This window comes from Mycteria americana, chromosome Z (assembly GCF_035582795.1).
Source record: "Mycteria americana isolate JAX WOST 10 ecotype Jacksonville Zoo and Gardens chromosome Z, USCA_MyAme_1.0, whole genome shotgun sequence".
In the NCBI taxonomy this organism is placed as follows: Eukaryota; Metazoa; Chordata; class Aves; order Ciconiiformes; family Ciconiidae; genus Mycteria; species Mycteria americana.
The window spans coordinates 76,583,088-76,608,316 of NC_134396.1; the positions used below are offsets into that span (position 1 = coordinate 76,583,088).

At 39.1% G+C, this 25,229-nt stretch overlaps 1 protein-coding gene across 1 annotated transcript in view; it reads left to right on the plus strand.

Annotated features, from left to right (window-relative positions):
* The window catches only part of ADGRV1 (adhesion G protein-coupled receptor V1), a 293,978-nt gene that overhangs the window by 211,671 nt on the left and 57,078 nt on the right, over nucleotides 1-25,229 (plus strand). Inside the window, exon 88 of the mRNA XM_075488638.1 lies at nucleotides 23,641-23,798. Within this exon, the coding sequence (XP_075344753.1) occupies nucleotides 23,641-23,798 (158 nt within the window). The remainder of the gene's footprint in view (nucleotides 1-23,640; nucleotides 23,799-25,229) is intronic.

Sequence of the window (25,229 nt, forward strand, 5' to 3'; positions counted from 1 at the left end):
TAAAGTCGGCAAATGTTAGAAATCATCCCAAGCTTAGTGAGTGTGCAGCTTATATCCAGCTCTGTCAATGTGAACACCTTAAGGAGATATCTGCAAGGATTTTCATAAATAGCATCGATGCTAATGCCTAATTTGAAGAGCACTTTAAAAGTTGCTCTTAATTATTCAAAGAGGAGTTTCAAACCCAGAATGTAGGAAAGAGGAAAGATAGAACTACATCTCTTGGTTTGTTTTCTCCAAACCAGGATGTAGTAGTGGAAAAAGTAACAAGGAGATTTCCAAAGTCAAGGTCATTACAGACTGACTTCAGAATCAGCCTCAGAAATAGTTTGAGAGCAATGGTGTGCTACTAAGGATCTCATTTCATGTGAGAGGTGGAACACTGGTTAAAATAATAAAAGCAGTGAAGCCTGTTATCTTAGCTCCCTCCTAAGTGACCACTCCTTCAGGCAACTCATTTTTGCGTTACTGTGGTGTCTGACCAACTGTTTTGCTCCTAACCAGAATGCCATGGGCACAATTAATAGCCAACAGGATGGCTATGCTGGAAGAACTTCATTCTATGCTTGTACTGAACAAAAAATTATTTGAGCTGTGTTGGATTTTGTGCTTTAAAAGAAGTATTATGACAGGGTCTTCTTCAGATATGGCAAATTCTACACAAAAAATGCATATATTTTGTACCATAACTCCCATAACAAGTCACAGTATAAAACTAACAGGCTGCTATGGTGATAACAGTAGTATACTTATTGGTGATTATTTTCATAATTAGTGGAGTTTATGTATGGCGTGAACAGTGCACTCTTTGGCATTATGTGAATTTTTTTATGATACTGGTAAATTTGTCTGTATCAATGCCACCAAGTAACATAATTTTTTTCAGATCGTAACTCATCAGTTTTTCAGATCGTGATGTGTGAAAGAGCTAACTGCCATGAAAGGGCTCTTTTACTCCTCCCCTTGCTAATTTCCCTGTTGCTCATCTGAAGAGGTGAAAGGCTGAACAGGACTGGAAAATTTGGCAATGAAAGGCATATCAGCATAACTGGGATGAAAGAAGTAGTGAGACAGGTATTTGCCTAGGGCGGGTTTGAATGGTGGAAGAGCAGTCTGTCTGGATATGTGTAAAGAAAAATGTGGAGGTTCTATGAATATCTGTTACAATACCTTTACTAAGGAAAGTAATAAGATTTGACCCCCTCTTAAAAATATGGATTAGTTCTCATGTCTTCTTTTAAAAAACAGTAACAAGTTATTTCAGATGCAGGTGTCTATAGCCACACCTCTGCTTAATTTCCGTGTGTAATAACCATTGGCTCAATCATGTCATGAAACTTCAAAGTGGGGGCATTCTCTGTGCGTGCAGCTGACTTGTAGAAGGGGCTGGGATAGGCATTTGCCATCTATCCTGTTTTTTACTTTCTGTGTTACGGCAAAAGTCTTACAGGAAGGTTTTTCAATGTTTGCAAATGAAATCTCTAATGTGTCTCTAAATTTCAAGTATATTGTCTACCTTGGTCTCTAGTAACCATGCTCTAAAATGTATATCCTTGCTTAAGAATTGCCATGATGGCTGATGTATTAGTGTTTTTTAGTGATAAGAAGCAGGAGTTAGCTCCTTTCAACTGGCTAATAACTGAAATTTGAATTGAACTCTGAACTAGATGGTTTAAAATCACTCTACAAAAAAGTATATTATCCTTCTATATTTCTGAGTTTTTATGTCTTACAGACAATTTTCCAAACCCTGTTTAAATTTGCTGCGATCTCTGGCTAAATTATCTCTGTCTAAAATATCTTCTAAGGACCTAAGTTCTATTATTTAGGTAAACAGTGTTTTGTTTTAAAATACTTTAAAAAAGTATTTCCTTTTGTCATTTCTTATTACATTAAATGTCACTATGACTTTGTGTTGTGACATAAGTAGAGACCTCAGGATAACCTTTCTCTTCCATTTGTTTTGGGTTTTTTTCCTTATCTCCTATGTGATTGTCTCTTTCAGGATTATAAACCAAACCCATAATTTATGTTTCTTAACAGGAATTGTTAATGCCCTTGCACACTGTAACACCCTTCTCCTTTTGAGAAGAATTTTTCGTGTTGAATAAGAAAAACTTACGAACAGATGAGTTCACAAGACGACAAGAGTTCAGATAAAAATCAAATTCCAAAGCTCACTGTGGTTCCTAAACTTCCGATAGTTCAACATTTCCTGTTGTCCTGGTATATACGGCTAGCCAGTCATGGCCTCATTTCTGAAAATCTTTTAGCTAATGTTCTCAAAGTGAGTTTAATCTTAGCAATATGTTTAAACTGAGTAGTATATTTCTAATAGGTCTCAAAGTACAAAGGCACAGATCACCTGGTACGGTGGAAAACATATGGAGGCAAATTGAAACTGTAGATATTGGCAAAGAGAGATATAAAGTGCAATGGAGAGGTGAGGAGAGGAAAGTGAAGAATTACATAAAATCTAGTTCCCACCAGTTTCATCCCGGTCTCATTGGTGGTGGTTACTTTGAAGAGAAATGTCAGCAATATATGTCTACCATGTATCTTCAGAGGAATTGCATCACAGGGGATTTACAGACTGCAGACAGTTCTGGAAACCAATGCAAGTATAGATATAAAACCTCAGACTGGTGAGTGACTTGAGGCTAGCAACAGTTCAATCATGTTTTACAGAGGAAGCTGGGTTTGGGTTCATGGCACCTTATAACTCTCTTACACTTACAAAACAAAGAAGCATGCAAAATAACTTCTAAAATGGGAATCCTTGACAATAAAGTAGCTTTCTGATTTCTCATATAACCCTGAAAATTTAATTGTCTGCAGTTACATAAAAGTAAAAATTTCAGTACCCTTTGAAGTCAGTGGAACCACACCCATTTGCAGGGTTTTGCCTTAACTCATCTGTTTTTCAGATCAGAGGCCAGAATTATTTAATTACAAGTATCAGTTTTTGTTCACAAACATGAGTTTAAAGGCTACTTACTGGACTTGTACCCAAGAGATTGTCCAGAGCTATAATAGATGTTATAAAAAAAAAGTACTACTCTAAAATTGGCCAGAAGCACAGCTTAGAGGAGCTTGAACTTTTAAGTCACTTGGGTGGTTTGAAAACTCTTACCTACAATAGCATTAAAGTATGTTTTTTATAAACTTGAGAAGTACTCTTAGCTTTAAGCTTTGAGTCTGACTAGACCTTCTTCTTGAAACTGAACTCCCCTAAGAAAGCCAAAGGACTGTTTTTATTAGAGTATAAACTAAACCAAGTAACTTTTGAAAAGGACAAAACTGGAAGTGATTAGACATGACAGAATACAAATTTAAAAGTTTATAAACAAATATCTCCCTGCCCACTGTGTCCTTGCAAAAGCTGGTCAAGCTGGTTTTCAAGCACGGCTTTTGTCAAGCTTTAGCCTACCTTTTTTAATTGAAGCAGACTGTATAGTTTCCTCTAGTTCCCAGAATGTTCTTTTTGGTCATTTCTGAGACATGGCTGTCTGTTCCTTGCACTTTTAAGTGCTCTTGTCCATCTGCCAATCCCTCCAGTTTCTAGAAGTGTCTCTTTTTTAGCAGGATCACTTGTTTGCCCAAGGGAAGAATGATCTCCCCTCTCAGGAGGTCCCACCTGATTCATTCGTTTTCCTCTTTAAAATCCCCTGTGGCAAACAAACTGAGCACAGAAGAAGACTCACATGTACCATTTAAAATTACAGAAGTATCCGTGTATTTAGTTTCAGTGATAGTGATGTGATAACATCTCACAGCAGAAAAGGCTGAGCTAAATGTTCTCACAAATATATCTTTGTACCATATCATCTGCCATGATGATATCTGTGAAAAATAATGAAAAAAGATTGTCCAGCAAAATTCCTTTCTAGAAAAAACCAAACACTTCTATCTCCTCTACAGTCTAGTCGAAGGCAAAGGTTTTTCCAGCAAAGTCACTGGATCTGTGACTGTGCAGCCGTATCCAGGAGAGAGGAGAACACAAGGCTACAGAAAGCTGGAAATGATGAACTTTTTGCTGTGACTGAGGGTTACGACTCTTCCTGTTACTCACGTTGCAGTTTCTCTGAATCAAGCTCTTACATGTGGGCACGGCACGGGGCACAAATTGATGTCTAGGAGCCATGGCCAACATTATTTGGAAAAGAAACTTCGCAGAAAATGTGTTCCAGTACCAGGTGCATAGCAATGGGTCAAGGGCACTTTGTATATCCTCACATGAGGAGTCAGACCTGGATTTCAGACAAAACAAGCAGTGCAGTTGCTGTCTGAATGCTTGGTTTCTTGAGCGAGTCATGGCCTGCTGGCTTGTAACCCAAACTAGTGGTAAAATAGAAGCATGGAGATAACTCGTGCTCTGAGATATTGTCTTAACTGTTGGTTTGTTTAACACCTGTGTTCTGAGAGCTGCACAATGCACAAAAATAGAGATCGTGTACACTTCCAAAGATGCTCTCAATGTGGAGAAGCATAAATGCTAGCAGTGTAGCAGGGTTCATGTCACTTGTGAGGGTAGTGAAGAAGTAGAAGGCTTGAAAGAAGCACAAACCTGTAAATTATTGTGCCCTGCTTGTATATGTGGTGTTACACAAAGTGCATAAAAGTTGCACGTGATGAGAAATGTTTACTTTAAAGTCTTGCCAGGACTGGAAGTTTGAATAATAAGGCCCACCAAAGATTTCTTAAATAAAGAAGTTTTAACTCGTAGGGATAGGCGGGAGGATGGGGATAGTCTAGGCTCAGGACTCAACCTGAACAAAAACGTAAGACAATAATAATTCATGATGTGTTGTCTAAGTAATTCCCCAAGGTTCATTTGTTTTGGTGCTGTTGGAAGGATAAAATCTTCGTGAAGCACCTTTCCAGACACTACTTTTCGTTAAGTTTTATTTCAAGGGCTACAGCCCCCGCAGCTTCTAATTATTTACTGGCTGCACTTACAAGGAGGACCCCGTAAACCTTTATTATTTGCTACAGATGGAGTCATGCTTTCTCTCTAACCAAACACCTGCCAGGCTGGTGCACTGACACTTAGCCCAGTCGGACAAAATACAGGACGCTGCTTTGGGTCTCACCAAGTTGGATGACTGTTCCACTGCTGGCACATGTTCTGGGCACAGATCCCCGGCTTGCTAGCTGTTCCCTAAAATGGAGCCCTGCTTTCTTAAACCCAAAGACTTGTGCCACTACCAGTAACAGGAATATTTTAGCTTGAGCGAGCTAATTTCTGGTCAAGTATTTGGATGAAGTCTCTTAGGTTCCCCTTGCCCTATTCCTTCAAAAGCGCTTAAATTAGTCCTGAATCTTAGAACAACATGCTTGAAACACCAGACTTTTACAGGCAGGAATAGCTAAGAAAATAGCTAAGAATAGCCAGAAAAAGCATTCAAGGATTTTAATTGAACTGTCAGACATGCTAAGAGGAAGAGGTTTGTATGATGAATGGATGTGGAATTCCCGTCCCCTAATGCCTGAGCATTGCTTTATATTCTGCGTGGACTCCCCATGTGGTCCTCTCCCTCCACCTTGTGCTTCCTGTTACCCCAATTTTTCCACCTCTTTTCTCCTCAATTCGCTGGCAAATCACCTAGGATTTTGAAGCTTTTGCAAACCGCTGTTGCTAGAGCTCAGCGCAGAATGATGCTTGGACATCTGGATGTGAGGCCGAATGCTGTGCAAACCACTCAGCTGAAGCAGTGGGGGGAAAAAAGCATTTTTCACTGGCTGATTTCTCACCATTCACTGTCTTGCCCTTCTCAGCAGGGTAAATTAGCCCATGCTGAGCTCTGTGCTACTGTAGGAGAAATGTTTCTGATGAACCAGAGCTACTTGGGTTATGTCTACACTGCACTACAACATAGACATTCCCATATATATATATATATGTATATACACACTGGGCGAATTACCCTACTTCCCTGACGTGTAGCAACAGTTAAGAGAGTACAAAGTTTGGCCTTTTTGTATTCTGTACTTGTGCTTTATTTTCTAAACTCCACCATTATTTCCAGTGAAGCTGCCTAATGTGCTACCCACTGCTAAGGATTATTTAAAAATATCTCACTGCTAAATGTGATGGCTTTAATTACCTTTTATTTATCCCTCATTACCAACACATGTTTTCAGTGGAGGAAAATAGTTGGGGGTGGGGGCAGGGGGTTGAGTGCTTTTTATATCTTGGCAAATATTTACTGTTAATGTTAAACAAATGTTAGAACATCAGAAGCAGACATAATCACTGTGTTGTTCTTTTAAAGCATTGAAATAAAGAAAGATAAATTCTGGCTGATTTGAGTGACGGAATTTTGAAAAGTAAGTAGAGAAAAATACTTGTTCTTAAGGTAAAATTCCCAACCACTTGTATGTTCTGACAAATCAAGGTACTTCTAAAAGGTTGCAAGGATAGGTTGTTATAGGTGAAAGTTGCACTCACAGATGACCTTGGGGCCTGATCCTTCAAACAGCTTCAGATGAGGGGATTTATGTGCCCAAGCAAAACTCCAGAGACTTCTTTGAAGCCTGTGTAGTACTACGGCAAGAGTAACAGAGAACAGCTGCAGGATGAAGGCTTGCATCCCTGCCACTTGACAGCTTTTAAAAGCTTCATATTTCCTTTCAGGTTGTGTAAGAAATTAGGAATATAGTCCCTCCTACTTTGTGGTCTTTAATTAGCAGAATACCGCCTACTGCTACTAAAAAAACTTGTTCTCGGTTTATCTGTTTTCCAACAGTTTAGAAAAGCCTTCATCTGCTATGCTAGAATATAGCAGGAAATGCTAAAATAAGCAATAGTGAGATCAATACCAGCAACTGGCTCCAACTACTTCATTGACACTGACATGCTGTTTATAATAAGTATATACATCTAAACTCTTTATTTGATCTTCCTAAAAAGAGTAGGAAACAAATTAGGGTGGGCGTTTTTTGACTTTACCACAGCACTGTGCTGCAGTAGGTCAATTTTGTGTTCGCATTTTAGTTGCGTGAAGTACGTGGACATTTACTGTACTCAGTGCAGTGAGCTGTGCTTTGGAAGGCAGACTCTTGCCTGGGCTATGTAACAGCACCGGTAATTAGAAATGTGTCTCACCGAACTGTGCTAAGGTACATCTGAGACAAAGGAACGCAGCTTTAGCAGATTGATTTGTATTAGTAGCACTAAATTTAATTGTCAGTATGGGTTGTACAGAATCAGCGTGTCTAATAGGCTGCAGAAGAAGAGGTTGTAGTGCGTGCTTATCCTGGACATTTATTATGTTACAACAAAACATGCAGACTAAAAAAAAAGTGTACACACTAAATACTGTTTTGAAGCAGGAAAAAAACTTGCATGACATTTCGTTATTCTTCATGCCAAAGGGCAGGACTGTGAACATGAGCCTCATTTATGTTTGACAGTTTGCACATGGAAACATCTCCTTTTTCAGCTAGACTGATATTAAAATCCTTGGTTTAAAGAATTAATAGAAAAAGTACTTTAATTAGGATTGTCTGCCCTGAAAGCTAGTACAAGGGAAGCACTTTCCTGAATGTGAGAAACTGTAACAAATATTAAATAGTCAAAAACCAGAAAATAATCATAATAATAGATCATTGTTTCAAAGCCATTGACAACAAGTGATACACATGGGAAAGAAGCCTTAGATGTAAACAGGAGCAAGACAATTAGCTGAAATCAGACACATAACTCCTTATATAATTTCACAATTGCAGTGTTAGCCAGAACTCTGCTCTAACATATTTCAAGCAGGTTTCTACCAGCTTATTTTCCTGGTCAAATGCTGAGGGCTACAAGTCTTCTGGGACTTCTGGGATGATTTGCCTGGGGACTCCAGAGCTTCCAGTGCCTTGGAAGCCTAAACTGTATTAACGCAGTGCTTCTGCTAGGTTCTTGCTGCTTCTCCTTTTGATAACTGGTGCTTCCGTAGTATTTACTTTCACAGGAGGGAAAAAAAAGTAAGTATAAAATTGTTCAGAGAAATTTCCAGAAGATGGTATAATGAGAAGACTGAAACACAGTGGGCCATGTTCTAAAACAACAGCAGATGACATTTTGGGTCCTCATTATAGAAAAGCATTGCTTAGGCATTTTATTTTTCCCCTTTTCCCAACTGTTTAGCTCTACAGTAACAGCACCAGTAGAGAAAAACAAGGAAATTGTTTTTTGCTGTATTACGCAATAGATCTGGTTTATTGACAAGACTGTTGTTGCATGCACTGACTCAAAGTGAATCTTCTGAAGCTCCTGTTCTTTGCTGTTTCAAAACAGCATCTTGGCACTTCTTCATTCTTTGTTCATGGTGCACTGGATTTTCCGCACCGTTTTCTATTGTTGGTAGTGACTCTGTGAGTACCTCCATTAGTGAATATGGTGCCACTCATAATGAGTTCTGACACGTGAGGAAAAGTGATGATAGGGTCAAATTTCTAGCAGCAATTCCCACTGATGTAGAATTGTCTTTCAAAAAATTGTTAGGACAATCTGTCCCAATGTAAACATGAACAAGCCTTGGCTTGATTTCTGGCAATTGTAAGTTCCGCTGCTTTCTGAGTTTACATTTCTTAACCAAAATGGTCTAACTGTGTTTTCATTACCTTTTTTTCCTCTTTCTTCTCCTCTTCCCCTCTCTGTCTTTCCTCTTTCTTTTGCTGCATAGAGGAAAGAAACTAAAAGAAAACTAAATAATGCCAAAGGGTTGACTGCCACATTATCACTCTATAAAATCTGGAAAAACTGTTATTAAACATCTTGTGTTTAATTTGAAACTTACGTCCAGTAAAAGAATTAATTTCCCCATGTTGAATTATATATGAAAACAAAGGTATGGGCCTGTCTCTGAGCTAATCTGTATGAAATATAAACTGATTTAAATTAATCAAACACAAACGCGGCTTTCATTTTTGTTCATACCAAACAATACCCACAGCAGTAGCATGGGCAGTAAGAGATTTCTTGGGTTGTTCATTTTCCCATCATCCTGATGAGGTGGCAGAGGCCAAGTACAGCACTGAATCAAAGGGGGTCCGTCTAGCCGTGCTATGCTTTGGGAAGTAGTATTTGATTACAGAAGTCCCAAAATATACTTGTACAAGCGGGTGACGTGCTTCACAGCTGTACTGGACTCTTTGGGGCAGCTTTTAAGGTTCATCTGAGATTTGCTTGCTTTGACCCATAAGCAGATGACATTCGGTGTACCAGAGAAAATCCCCTATTTCCTTTTGAGAAAAAGTGATTAAGCAAAAGCAAAAGTAACTTTATGGTGTAATCTTTGAGCTGCAGCTATAGGGAAAGCACTCGCCTTTTTAATTTTTTTCCAAATTAATTCCATAGGTCTCTACAACCTTACTCAATCAACTGTTTTGCTGAAATTATAGGGTGAAAAGTGTTTTTTCCCTGATTCCAGTTCTTGCACCCCATCTCTTAGGTAAGTAGGGCAAATTGAATGAGGAATCTTTTACATTTTGATACCAACATTTGTGTAGTTGTCACCTTTACTTTATGGGTCAAGACCACGTGTAAACGTAGGATAACCTGTGAAACAGCTGGTGGAACATCACGGCCACGTGTTTACGAAGAACTTGCACAACACACAGAGAGTAAGATTTCTTGCAAAGGTGCACAGAAGTGTAAGATGAACTTGTGGCTCCAACCAGAAGGGTATTTTTGGGGCAGAGGCTCAGTTCTCAGTGCCCAGGGCCTGCTGTTCCACGCCTTTGTAGGTGCCCCTTCTCCCCCGGGAAGCTTCGCTGGCTTCAGGACACTCAGCTGCAAGGAGCAGCTTATCTCAGAGCCTGTTTCTGCAGCATGCCGACACTGGCTATCGAAGCACGGCCTTGTAGAACCCTGTTAATAAACAGCTGGTGGAGCCGGTAACGCTCAGCCTTCAACAAGTGGCGGTTTGTCATCCCAGGGCTAACAGACGTGGAAGTGGTGCCCGCCTTGCTGGAGGTGGCTGTGGGACCGCTGCCGGAGGCGAGCTGAGCTCCTTGGGCACGGCCCTCGGCATTTGCTCCGCCGCAGCAGCCGCAGCCAAGAGCCGGGCTTTGCTGGGCGGCCTCGCAGGCAGCTGGGCGCGTATCTGCCATTTCACCATCTGGGAACGGCAGATGCGGCGCTTTCGATAAGCGGCATGGGCGTGCAGGCTCGCTGCTCTGCGGGCTCGCAAATTTAGGTTTTTCAGACTGCTCGTGAGGAAATAAACTGGTACTTCCTCCAGAGCAGTAAGGCCACGAGTTTCCGCTCTGCACGGGGTCCTGCACAGGCTGTACTGAGAGCTGCGTGTGTTTGCAAAGCCGGGGGGGGGGGGGGGAACCACCCTGAAAACCCCAAACAAACAAAACTCGAGGTATTGCAAAAGCTTCTGTTAACATCCAGAGCTGGAGATTCTCTGGCTGCGTTGTTTGGAGGTGAGAATCGAGACAAAGTTTTTTTAAAAAAAAAAACCTCACTAATATCAGAAAGGGTTGCCTGCGGTTCACTTATCAGCAAGAACATTTATTTATATTAGTGCTCTTTGCTTATCAGTAACAGCACCAGCCTGAGCTTATCGTAGAAGTTCAGCAAGAACACTGTATTGTTTAAGTTAAAAATAAGAAATCTTTATAAATGCTGGTGCATTTTGTTACATTTCTAATTTGTTTTACCTAACATTTTCTTAGCTTTCCTAAATATCTTATCTTACTGGTAGAAAGCTTATAAATTTTTAGCAAATTTACTTGTAAATTACAAAAAGGATCTTTTTCAGAACTAGAAGCAACAGGAACTGACATTTAAATAGCTTCAGGTACATATCATGCAGAGAGAAGTGTCTTTTACAACTGTTTACAACTGTTGTGTTTGTAATCTTAAATTTCAGAGGTGCTTTACACATAACAGATTATTCTTTGGGACTGGAACCCACTAATATTAGAAAACTTTTTTCTTCATCAAATGTAACTCCAGCAGAGTGTCAGTTTTTTAAAAACTTCTTTAATCATCATACACCCTTTAATTTCAGTGGAGTCTGTATTTAGGACCCAACTGCTTGCATTTAGGATGCAATTCTCACAGCTGGCTACGTTTTTTTATGGAAAGAAATAGGCAAAATATTTCTAGTAAGAGCATGTACATATGTAAATATCATGTTAAAATCTTAAACTGTCTAGTTAGAAATTTCCAGTGTGTAACGAATACATTTCCGAGATTTTTTTCTAATAAAAGCAGAATTTGAGCTCTTTTATAATGCTGGACCTTGACTTGATTTAAGGAAATCAGAGTTCAGTCTAAAATTTGATACAGCCCATGAAATTTGGCCAACATGGGTTAAGCACGCAGTTTGTTTGCAAGTAATTAAAAAAAAAAAAAAAAGTGGCAGGGATTTTCCAAAGAATATAGGAGAGCTGGTGGGCAACCACATCCTGCCAAGGCGATGTCAGTGGGATGTGGGCTGCGTCAGGACTCTTTGAAAGCTCCAGCAACACCTTTTGACTCAGTTATAAACCAGTGCTGCTTTCACCTTACCATAAGTCCATTTATTGGAGTTACCCGGTGCAAATATAATCAGATAGCTCTCTCCTGGTTATTTTGAGCTACTCTCTTGTTGCAAAGCAGACAAAAAAAAAAAAAAAATCTATTTCCTGAGAGGAACCTCTTGCTAAAAGAGACCCTTGCATATTGGAGAGTCATCAAAATATGAAGCCATGCCACATTTCAGTCGGCCTCCACTGCCTGAACAACATCTCTGGCCTGCCAAGTGTAATTTAGAGTACCCTGAGGCAGCTGTAATTTGTGCTGACCGGTATGAAATTGTTCTTCCCTGCTCAGTCCTGTAGAAAAATCAGCCCAGTTGGAGGGGGGGTCCTTGCTCAGTGTGCTCATACGAAGATTTCTGAACGACTGAATCACGAAAGAGGACATACTGTGTCCTCCTGAGTCATGATACTGCTGTGCTTGCCTTCCAGTGTTCAATTTACCCAAGCCATGTCACTTCTTCTTTTAAAAGTTGCTGTGGGCCTGAGGTTGTTACGAATAATGAGCTGTTAGAAACGCGGAGTGCCTCTGACCATTAATGCTCAGCTGCCACAGCCTTTTCAGTCTTATTTTTACCCAGGCATCCATGGCCTTGTGTAGTGATGCTGGAAGCCAGATGTTTGTTTTTATCAAACCATGATTTTACATTTTTTGGTGAGGGGTGCATAGCATTTAGAAAAACAATTTTATTATCAAAATCATTATTATCATCATCATCATCATTATGTAATGATAATGTATTTTTAAAATGGAAACTGTGGCTTCCTTTTAATGCAGGTCATTATGCAGCTGCAGTACATTATTTTATTATGACTTTTTTTTTTTTCTGTAGTTGCTGGAGTTTTCTGCTTCAGACAAAGGTGCTCAAACACTGCTTTCAGTTTCTGAAACAGCACAGACATAAGCATTCACTTTTGCTGGCTGGAAAATTATGACACCCAAATTTGCAGAAAGACCAGTTTATGTTCAGGCATTCATTTATGTATTTTATTATTTTAACTACTGAAATATGACTATCACAGTATGAACTCGGTGTAACGAATCAGTATTTCAATATACTTTATTAGCTGATTTTAATTTACACATAAACACTGCAATAAAAATGTAAGGAGATACATTCTCCTAATCATCGCTGGGTTTTCTGTAGAAGTTTGATCATACCACTGTAAGCCAAGACAAAGAAAAAAACTACTGTATAAATTTTCAGGACCAACTTGAAATACTATAAAGGGGCCTGCTTCTCTCCAACTGTTTAGGTATCCACCATCATCTTAGGTATCCACCATCACCCAAAATTAGCTATTTCACTAGGCCTCCTAGAATTGAGGAGGTTACTACTTGTAATTTTTGAAAATGTTTTAAATTATAAAATGACGCCTCAAATTCCAAACATTCATGACAAATAAAAGAGCTCCAAGGACTGATACCTGGCCCAAAGGTTAAGGGACACAGACTGGTTCTCATTCACATTTGTTTGAAATCTATTCCCCAGCCAAAACTACATAGCACTTGGTCTTGTGTCTGCTCCGGTCTCTTTGTTCGAAGAGTCTTCATACCAATAAAATGTATTGCTTTGTCTGGGTTTTTTCAATTCAGAGTATCATCTGAGCCAACATGAGAGTTGCATTGGCAGCAACCAGGGAGTGTTTTTATAACACAAAACTGAGGGTACGTATGGTGTGCCCTCACAGGTGGCACGTGGGTGTTTTTGAGAGCCCTAAGGCCTGGAGTAGGGTTGGAGTAGTGTTGGTAGACTGTGGAGGATGGAAGGAGTAAAATCTGCTGTAGTTTCATCAATAATGACTTTTTTGACTCAGTCTGCCTCTGCCTGGACATTGTTTTGAAAATATCTAGTTGGAATGATGCAAAACAGAGTGAGGCATTTTGGATGGTAAGAGGATCCATGCTTGACCATAGATCCCTAGATCTTCATTTGCCACTTGTGGATGTCCCCCACTAAGTCAGTATTGAATGAGGATGGGAATTCTTCCTAGATCCTTGTTTTTCCTATTCATTTAATCAGACAGATGTATTGTGCCAACATTGGACCAATATTTGGTTGAAAAAATGTTGTTTCAAGCTGTACTTGGATGTAAATGCATCCATAGAGGCAGAGGCCTGATTGTCTAAGCACTGTCCTGACAGCGGCAATCTCCTGCATTGTGCTTTTTGACCTGGCACTGACATCCTCAAAAGCCTTGTAAAAATTATTTTACATCACTAAGTTTTCATTCTATGCTGCAAATGGAAATTGTAATCTTTATAGCCCATGCTTAATAAGTATAGATGATAGAAGCATTACTCAATACTATCGTTTGCATGCCACGTTATTACTCAGAGCACACCTGAAACCAATGGTTGCTTTCTGAAAGCTTAGGGAAAAAAATTAATGCTTGGGATGTCATAATGTACTGCAATCTGCTTTGCCCTTTGCAAAAGAAAAAAATATAAAAATCTTCACTGATGGGTTGTTTTAAAATTCTCTTGCTTGTGTCTTATGCATATCCTTGGCGAGAGATTCTCTGACCAGTAGCAGGATGCAAGACATATTAGCAGTGGAAGTAAAGTTTTTGGTAAACATTATTTTGGGTACTGAATAAAGTAAACACTGCAATGTTAGACTGGACCTATACATGTGGTTTTCACCCTTGTGCATCTGAAGGATTTCTTTTCCTATTACGCAGTTTGGATTGTGCAATATTTTAGCTGATTATGGATATAAATGAGCTTGCTTATCATCAGAGGCATTGGCAGGCAACATCCCAGTCAAATAACAAACAGCATGTAAATAAAATAGATGCTAGGCATGTTCTCTGGATGTGTGCAGTTATCTTGTGCATGTGCATAGTTTGCAGTTATTGATAATGAAGGGAAGGGAAGGGAAAGGGAAAGGGAGAAAGGAAGGGGAGAAAGGAAAGGAGAAAGAAAAGGCAAGGCAAGGAAAGAAAAGGAGTAGAAATAAGAAATTATCTACAGTGGAAAAAAGAAAACTCAGATGATCTTCTCTGTTTCCTATTTTGGGCTTGAGTCTGTGGATTGCCTAGGAAATGTTTAACAAGCGTTCACCAGAAAAGAAAGCTTTGTCTACATTAGAACTGAACCTCGGGGGCTTCATTGGAAAGAATGGTTCAAACAGAGAAATAAGAGCTGCCTAACATCTGTCATTGTAAGGCATGTGCTTTAGGTATTTTTATATTTTTTACCCCAAGTATTAATTTCTGGGCTTGAAAGTACCTTGCTAGTTTGTGTCTGGATCCTCTTTTAAGGGACCTAGCCCTGATCCTTGTGGATCTGCTAAATACAGTAAATCCCTTCTGTGACTACTCTGATAGCCGTCAGCCAATCTTGGTATAGTTTAAGCCCCTCAGCTTGCGTTTTCCAGCAAGAAAAATGTATTACAACATGGAGAAAGTATTATTATTTTTTTTTTTTGCCTACTCATAGACTGCCAGTTCCTTTACCTAGTTGTAGTTTGCCAGTACATGTCCCTTCTCTTTAGAAAAAAAAACGCAAACAAACAAAACAAATCAAATCAAAACAATTTTTTTCAGTCTTTCTGAGTGGAACACATTTATAAGATCTCTGGTAGCCTTCACAGATCTTCTGTGAACCTTCTTCATTCAATTCATGTTTTTGAAACGTGCCAAAACCAGACACAGCTTGCCACTGAGGTTTTGGTAATGCTGACTAGAGCAGAACGGTTACTTCATATGCGTTGCAACATATACTGCTGTTCGTACATCCAAGTATGACATCTACCTCTTTGCAGCAGCATAAAGGTACGACTTATGTTCTGCTTAATGCGATCCACAGTAATTTGCAAATTCTTTTCTGCAGAATTAAGAACTAGCCAGTGAGTGTTGTAGGTGTGTAGCAGGTTTTACAAATTTGCTTTCCTTCTGTTGCATCCCACTGTGTAATTCAAATAGTGTCAAAAGTTTCCACGTGCATTTATAAACCAAACCTGTAACCTCATGAAAGAATGAAATCAAGTTTATCTGATGTAGTCTGTTGTCCAGAAGAGCATCTTGATTTTTGCTTTTTAATTCTTCATGAGCTGGATGTTTTGTCATGTCTCATATTTGTTCGGTTAGATCTGTTCAACAGGCTGATATGTCAGTTAGATCATGCTGTTGCCCTTTCTGACCTTTGGAGCAATGTTAGTGCATATCTAGTCATCTATATTTTCCCTGTATATTCCAAAACATATTGAAAAAGACTGTCAACAAACTAACTATGTTCTGAGGTAAATTTTTCAGAATTCTTAGATGAAACTTCTCAAGGAATCGTGACTTTAAAATGTCCTTCAAATTTTATTCAACATCTTCCTTGGTTACTAATGGGCTGGAAAATACTACATTCGCCTCGTATAATACAAGCCTGGGATAAAGGAATTTCCATTCAAATTTACCACAGCACAAAGCTGGGAAAGAAGTGTATTTATTGTCAGTTATAATTCATAACGTTATTGACATCCGAGATCTGTTCTGAAAAAGTAGTATGGTATTCAGTGGGGACATGTGGAAAGAATTGTATCTTGCCAAGAATAATTAGCTATGCAAAAATAGGATGGGGAATAACTCTGGCTGTTTACCAGTTCTTCACAAAAAGATCTCGTGCGTATCGTGGATGATAAACTCAGCATGAATCAACAACTTTGTGCTATGGCACACCAGGCAGACATGGTATTGGCCTATCTATAAACAACTTAGTCGTAAGGACACATGAAGTCCTTCTGTTGTGTTCAGGCACTGAGATGAAATGCTCTCAAAGGTGCTGGACCCCATAATTTAAGAAATACATTAGCAAAGTGGTTTAATCGATGAGACCGGCAAAGGTCTTAAATGTAAAATATGCTCAGAAAGACTGAAAAATCTAGGACTGTTCAGTTAAAAGAAGACCGGAGGGGGAAATTTTAGCAATTTACAAGTAGATAAAGAAAAGTTGCAGCAAACAAGGGAAAAATCTGTTTTTCACATCCGTGTTGGCTATGCCAAGACGTAACGTGCGTACACTGCACCAAGAAAGAGTTAAGTTTAACACTGGGAAATGGTCTCTATAGGTAGGTGCTGTGAAGCACTGAAACAGGTTTCTTGGAGAGGTTGCCTGTTCTTTATCAGGCTAGACAGACATCAGGCAGTAATGACATAGGGTGTGGTACAGAGAAAAGCTTTTTTATGGAGAGAAAAGTTTTTTAGTTCTCAGCCACAGTACAGTTTCCTTTAGTAAAAGGTTCACAGGGACAGCGAGTCATTTCTGATGGCATATTTCAAAAATATTTTCAAATTCTCACTCGTGTTAAACCATCCCATAGCTGTGTCCGCGATACCCGCGCAGGCCAACACTTGCTGCAATGATAGGTAGCAAGGTGGCATCTCGTATATATGCAGTTGTTTTTTCGCTGGGTTGCAAACTTCCTGTCTGCACAGTAAAGCTTAAAAAACCTCCAAATAAGTGCTACACCACCTTCCATTGCCCAAGGCAGGCATAAAGCACATTAGATTGGGCCGCTCTCTTTAAATGGGTCTTCCACTGAATTTTAATACGTGTTGAGTCCATGTTTTCATGGTGTTGTGTGGTCAGTTGTTAGTGTATCTAGAAGACGGCGTGAAGTGGCATGAAGACTATAGGTCTAAACCCGTGTCCCTTTGCAGTGTGAATTTTTGTATAATTGTGTAGAAATCTCTAGAATCTTATCTACTCTAGAAACAGAAATTTCTCTGGTGTGAATGTGGCTTGAATTTCCTCAGGAACTAGTGACTATCATCTCCAACGTTACCAATTTTAAGCTCAGCATATGCTTTCTGACTGGTTTTCTTCACATCAGTTCGTAGCAACATAAGCAATTTTTTTTTAAAAAAACAGCACATACAAACAAAATTGTCTGCATATTTTTTTCCCTGTCAGGGGAGTGGAAAACAAAACACAGCACAAACATTAATCTTGTTGCTTAATGTAGTCATGGAAAATGACTACTGTTACAATATAAAACCAAAAAAGAGTGGAGCTGTGTAATCTGTTCAGGCTGAGAACTGGTCAGGTTCAGGAGGCTTTGACACTGCAAAAGCTGACACGGTTATCTGCTCTGAGGGTATGCCCACCGCTGGTTCAGTCTCAAACAGTTGCTAAACCCTGCATTTTACTGCATGCAGTTTTAAAGTAAATTACCATTATTTTTTGTTTGCTTTAAAATGCTCTGCTTTAAAGCTCAGTGGTTGATGAGCCGCTCTGCATTGATTCACTGCATTTATTCTACCATGGTGGTAGATGGCCATGTGCGTAAAACATCAGCAATCCTGAATTGTGTGTGCAGAGTCCATGGACCGGGGTCTCTAGCTTGGTGCTAAGGGAAATAAAATAGCACAGCATTACCTGGATACTTATTGCTTTGGTTTTGTACCTCACTGCCAAAAGCTGTGAAGGTATTTGCTATAAAGAATAGCAGTATTCCAAAACAAGCAGAAAATTGGAAGAAGGGACCAGAGGGAGCAGCATAAACTCCTGTAAGAATTATTGCATGAGATGTAGGCCCACACAGGAGCAATCTGTCAGCTGAAATTGCAAGCAAGCATATAGCAGAGAACTGAGTTTATTGGTGATACTGAGATGCAATGCAAGAGATCAGATCTTCTCAGAGGGTTATATTTAACAACTGTGTCGAAATTAAAAGCCCAGAGCTTCCGCCTATTAAAAACCTATAATGTTGTCAAAAGAGGGTTGATTGTCAAACTGTTAAGCTGCCCAAAACGTCAGAAGCAGATAATAAATATCATCATCTAGGATGAGTTCATAAAAGAAAGACATTTTAGGTTTTGGTATGTTGCTTAGATACAGCTCATACACAATTTTCTACAGATAAATTGTCGGATTAACAACTTTTTAGCAAGTAATTATTTGCAAAAAATGTTTGCATTGTCTGGCCTGCTCTGGACTTAGTAGAAAATTTTTGAGCATGTTCTAGAAGAAATATGAAGTGCCAACTCAAGGGTAATGTAGCTTTCTTCCACAACAAAACCAAGATCTGGAACAGAGCAAGTTGCTTTTTAAGAAAGCCCAGAGTGTGTGAACATCTAGTAGTGTATGTAGATCATAACCTAACTTGCATGTTTTCATTTTTTAGTGTTGTCTCATCTACTTCATGAAGAATTTGCTGAGTAAGCGTGAATAAATGATTCAAGATTTGGCTTTTGTTAGTGGGGTTTTTTAGGTACACAGATTTCATTCTCTAAATGGATGTGATGAAATACAAATATAAGTGCAAATTCATGTGTGTGACCTTTGCCTTTTACTTTCCTGATGTAACACGCGCAATATGAGCAAACTCACACGGTGCCACAATTCTCTGTTCTTTGTGCCAGGCTGCCCACCAACCAGCTGTGCCAAAAGCAAGGGAGAAGCTGAAGAGTTGTCGAGCTTTGTGCCCAGGATTAAATAATAATAATGAAAATTAAAATAAATAATAAATAAGGAATAGCAACAACAACAGCAACAGTAATAATAATCTAGGTCTAGCTCTGGAGAGAAACTCATGTGACAAGTAAACGTCAAAAGGTTGGCTGCCTGCTGACAAAACTAAAAGAGAATATCAGATACTTTTTGTTAGACCAAAAGACTTGCACTATTTGTCAAACTTAACTTTCCATAGTTTCAAGATGCGCTTGAAGGTGATCGTCCTTAGAATTCAAGACATGGCAATAAAGGAATGAAACTGTCTATAACACATTGAGCTATTTTAAATCTTTCTTGCTTAGAAGGGAACAAAATATGTTAGTCCTCTCACTGAATACCTTCCTGAATTTTTTAAATAGTCCTTATTTCCTTAGCAATGTTGCTTAGTTGTTTGTTGTTTTTTTTTTCTTTTTAAATATTAATGATGTAATTGTGTTAACAAATAGTTCCAGTATACATCATGTCAGTTGTTTTCTCTTTTTCCTTTTAAAATATAAGGAAAAATAAAAGAGGGCCTTCTGTATCTTATATAGCTGGAATCCCTCTCCAAGTTTTAGGAAATGTTATGGTTTAAGAGATCAAAGAAGATTTTACAAAGACACTTAAAGGGTCAGATAAACATGCTTCACCCCTTGAGAAGAAAGCAAGCCTAGCAATCCCTTTTTATAGATTAGAAAGGAGAAAAAAGCAAAAACAAGGAAAAGCCCTGACTCTGGCTAGCCAATAAGTGAGGTCATTTTAATCAATTAATTGATTTAAATGTGTATGATTTTCTGAGACTACGTCTTTTCCAAAGATAAGATTATATTGTCTGGTAATTTGTATGTCCTGATCTCTCCATGTTTGTTGTATTTAAAACCAGCAATTTAGATTGAATGAACATCTGCAGTAGTTCTCAAGAGAGAAAAAAATCTTATATATTAAAGCTGTTTCTCATCATTCTAGTTGTGGCAAAAAATATGTAAAGTAAGTGTCTTATTGCTTCATATTGAAGGAAAAAAACTAATATAGTCTGGATTGGGGTTTTTTTCAGTTCTAAAATGATTAACAAATCATTACATACTAGTATGGAATTACACCTTGGAGAAGATACATACTAAAGACAACTTTTTATAAAATTATTTCTAGCCTCTTTTGTAGAATTATAACATACAGACCTACACAGTGCTTTGGATAATGTGTTTAATGTTCTCATAAATTGGAAAAAAAAATTGTAAGTTGGAAACATTTGAGATGGAAGTAGAGAGCTGTTTATGGGAAAAGTGACACCATGAGTGGGGTAGGAGATTGGGAGGCTACCAGAGGGAATCTTGAAGATAATGAAAAGAAATTAGTTTAGCTAAGAGTAGTGGAAGAGAATTAACCAATGGGAATATGTTACTGTTGATGTTACCGGAGAAATTTGTAGTAATCAGAACAACATCAGAGATCAAAACAAAGTCAATGGTCAGAACAAAGTGGTCAAAACAGAACCAAAGATGGACCCTCCAGTCAGATAACAATAGTCAAGAAGGACAAGAGTGGAGGCAGCTTGGGACAAAAGCTAAACAGTTGTCTTTTCGATGCTAGAAGAGATGTAAGCTGGTAGCAAAATTTCTCAAAACAATCAGTAAAAAAAAAAAGTAAGATTTGGTAATAGAAAGTGTTAATAGGAAGTCACAGAAACTTTGTAATAAAATGGCAGTCTCTGAAGAAGCTAATAGTGTTTGATTTTTCTTGTCCCCATTGCACAAGGCATGTATTTCAACTGGTAGCTGTATTTTTTTTGCTATTACTCAGATTCAAAATAAGCAAAACAAAAACCTTATAGTTACTCACCCAAGAAAGAAATACAAAAATAACTTCATTATGCACAATGGCTCTGTCTTTCACGGATTAAAGAACTTTACAAAGTCTAGAGCCTGTTAAAAAAAAAAAAGGCAACTTGCTTGAAGGCTGTACTGCAGTAGATAATGCTCTTCTTTAAACAAGTAAGGTTTGTAATTTTGTAGTTCATTCCAGTTTCCACATCAGTCTTTCTAGGCCTTTTTCTATAGAATAGTTGTGTTCTGGAACACCAATTTAATTGATGTTTTGGGACATTTTTCTGCTATTCCCATCCAATGCTAGGAATACGAGACACGCAGTAGTTCCATGTGACAAATGTGTCATGGTAATGGAATAATAAATGTGTGCCCCTAGTGTCAAGTGTAATAAATATTTTCAGTTGGTCCCTATAATGATATCCCATATGATTTCCAGCATAAAAGATATCTTTCAACATATTTCATCACACAACTATGTGTGAATAAAACTTACAGGAAGTAGTGGTCATTGTCGAATCGCTCACCATTGCTTTCAATAAAAAAATCCAAAGTAAGCTTTGTAGGTTAATACGGCTTTGTGTATACATAACTCTCTACATAACTTTTCAGTGTCTTTTTTAGAGCAAGTACCTAGGGGTACTAGTAAAAGTGACCCATCTCTGTGGGTTTTCATTTTTATGCATCTTTCGTTAACTGAATATAAAGGAATGTTCACAGAAAACTTTCAAGACGTTCAAATAGTTTTTTAAGAGTATATGTGATCTCTGAAATACAAAAACATGTCAAACTGAAAAAAACTACAGGTTTCAGAACATAAATATGATTTTATAGAAGACTCTACCTGTGCTAAGAGTCTTGGCTTCAGCATAATCATTAAAAGCAGAATAGGTTATGGTAATGTGCCTTCATGTCTTAATGCTAATTGGGCCCACTCAAGAGTACATTTGGGGAACAAAAATAACTTTCATACTCAAGAAATACTAAAAATTAGAAGGGTGAAGTGGATCCGATGTTGTGTCCAGGAAACAACCGTGTTGACAGCAGGTTGAGGGAGGTGATCCTTCCCCTCTGCTCAGCACTCTTGAGGCCACCTGGAGTTCTGGGTCCGCTTCAGGGCTTCTCAGTACAAAAGAGACGTGGACAGACTGGACAAAGTCCAACGAAGACCCACCAAGATGAGTATGGGGCTGGAGCATCTCTTCTATGAGGAAAGGGTGAGAGAGTTGGGACTGTTCAGCCTGGAGAGGAGAAGGCTCAGGGGAGTCTTCTAATGTATATAAATACCTGTAGGGAGGATGCACAGAGGATGGAGCCAGGCTCTGTTCAGAGGTGCCCGGTGACAGGACCAGAGGCAATGGGCACACACTGAAACACAGGCAGCTCCCTCTGAACATCAGGAAACACTTTTTCACTGTGAGGGTGACCGAGCACTGGCACAGGTTGCCCAGAGATGTCATGGAATCTCCATCCTTGGAGATATTAAAAAAACATCTAGACACGGTCCTGGACAGCCAGCATTATGTGTCCATGCTTGAGCAGGGGGGCTGGACAAGATGACTTCCAGCGGTCCCTTCCTACCTCAACCAAACTGTGATTCTGTGAAACAAACACCTTTAATTGCAATAAAGTGTTCCTACCTTCCCTGCTGCTTACTTACTTGCTCAGTGATGTTATCAGGTCGTATCTCAGCTTGGTGTCTGACTAAGCCTGTACCTCCTCAAGTGAGTTGTAGAAAGTATCTAGATTCTGCTGGAAATGGTTTTGGGATTCACTGAGTGTGCCTGACTGATGCTCTGGAAGAGCTGACACAGAATGCGGTCCCAGAGGCTTGAAGGACTTGCTGGACAGAGTACGCATGTCCACCCAAGCAAACCCAGCAGGTATACCAGGTGTACCAGTGAAGCAGGTACCCAGGCTCTTCTCCGATGTATATTATACCAGCATTGATGCTAAGCTTGTTCAGCAGAGCTGACCTGACAAACAGAAGGGCTGGGTAAGTTACACCCTCTTAATAGGGACAGCAGTGACCACATACTCTCTAGACATACTGACTCCCGAGCCGTCCCTTGGGCTGCTCCGTTGTGCGTCATCTCTAGAGTAGGTCAGTGGCAGTAAAGCACATACTGACCTCAAGGGAGTTCACAGAAAACCCTGATCTCTCATACTGTCAAGAGCTCTCTTTAGCTATCATCTCCATATCCTTCAAGTCATCGTCTTCTATCTGTAATTTGACTCTTTTTCAGGAATAGCTCATGTTCCTGTCTCGTCTTTATAAATAATTATAACTTTAATACATGGAAAGGGTAAGGAGAGACAGGACAAATTAAAAAAAAATGGGAGGGAGGGAGCATTTGGCTGCAGAGTGCAAATGACATATAATTTCCAACAACTTGAGGAGGAATAGTTATCTTGCCTTTAAAACTTATTCATTATTTTAAAAATATATTTCTCAAAATTTAATTTGTGGTTTCAGAAGCTAAGTATAGAAAATTGCATAATGCCCTTTTAGACTTTGGTGACTAAGAGTGATCACATTAAATGAATATAGCATGCATGGAGTTTGTTAAAATATAATTTGTTCCATTGCAACAGTTTAAATCTCTTCAACGTTGGTTAGGCTAAAATATAACATGCATACTTTTAAGGTGCAAATATTATATTCCTTAAGATATGATAAGGTGATAAGAACCAACAGAACCCAATGCACCTTATCAAGGTTACTCTGGGAATAGAGTTAAAGTATTTGTGGTTTGTAAAGCATATCCTTTTCCAAAAACATTTGTTTTTAAAATTTCTCTCATGACTGTTCAAGGTGTCTCATGTTTATAAACAGCATTTTTTTTCCATTTTTTCCATCAGGTGCTTCATTCCAAATGCCTATGCTGCTCTCTTCACCGCTGCTCTGGTGCCATTAATGTGCTTGGTGGTGGTTTTTGTGGTGTTCATCCACGCCTACCAGGTGACCCCACAATGGAAAGCATACGACGATATTTTCAGAGGAAGAACAAACGCTGCAGGTATGATTCGTGTGCTACCCCTACACAAACAAGGTGGACCTTCAGAGCAGTACTGACTGTTCTCGCCAGTTCAGAAAACCCCGCTAGAAACCACAGCTCAGTAGATACCTACGCACTTGTTTAAGATTAAGCATGCGAGTGGTCCCTTTGAAGTCTGTCAGAGTACTTCAGTGATGAAAGTTATGCAGATGTTTACCTGTCTTATGAGGATAAAAATGTGCTAAACCTAAACCAAGAAATTACTATCACTGGTTATGCCTAGTCCAGTAAAGAGAATAGCAGTAGGACTCAGCAACCACGCTGCTTGGAGCACTGTGTCCCCTGCCTGGTTTTGGCTGAAGGTGCTGGACAGCCCTGTCCCGGCGGGGCTGGGGCTGCTCGGGAGCAGCGATTGCAGGGGTGCGGGGCAGAGACAACGTACGAACCCAGCCCGTGCTCCTCTGCTCGGCCCCAGGTGATGGGCGCAGCTCTGGCCCTTGGGTTTTGCATATACTCGGTGGCTGCACAGTCACGCGCCGGCTGCGTGTTGGAGGGTTTGGAGTTAATGCCTCTGTTTTGAAATTTCCTAGCGCTACTCGCAGCTGAAACGTGCTTGAAAGAAAAGATCTGTCTCGTGCAAAACAGGAAGCATCGGTCGGGCTCCTCTGTCAGAACAATTCAAATACAATAAAGTTCCCAAAATAATGTTGCAGCAGTTTAGACCAATACTGTAATAATAGGACACTCTGTGGGAAGCTTAGAATAATTCTTTTGTTTTCATGGCGTTTTTGGAAAAATATCTGAGTTTTATAAACAAGTGCAAATATACAGATTTTTAACAGAAGTGTATCTATTTTCTCCCTGACTACATGAAGCCGGTTAGATGTTATAAACTTGCAAAAGATTCTTGAATAATTTTTCCCAATTCGTTAGATAAATATCATCTGAACTTAAAAGGGACGGTGGATTATTAAAAAATTCCATTGAGAAGTCCAATGCTTGTAACTGTTCAGATTTATAAAGAGTAGCTGTCTTGTTCAAATGCTCAAATTTCCATTGATAATTGTATTATGAAATAAGGGGTTGTGGGTTTTTTGAACATTTGGGTTATAGAAATATATTACTTTTATGAAAAAATGAAAATAAATATTTACTATCTGGACATTTCTTCAAATATTAATTTCTTTCTCAGTGACAAAATGTCAGCTTGACTAAGAGCTATATGAATTTGGGTAAGGTCTGATAAACATAGCTTATAAGAATGATACTCAAGACCTTACTTGCACTTTACTCTTTCATTTCTTTCTGATATAAAAGGGACTGCCTGGAGCACTCACAAAGGTGGCTCCTTCAGTCTTGAATAATATAGTGTATTTATTTGTAAATAACTTTTTTTAGTGTCTCTAAGGATGGAGATTCCATATTAATATTTTGAAGGTTAAGGCTTGTCTC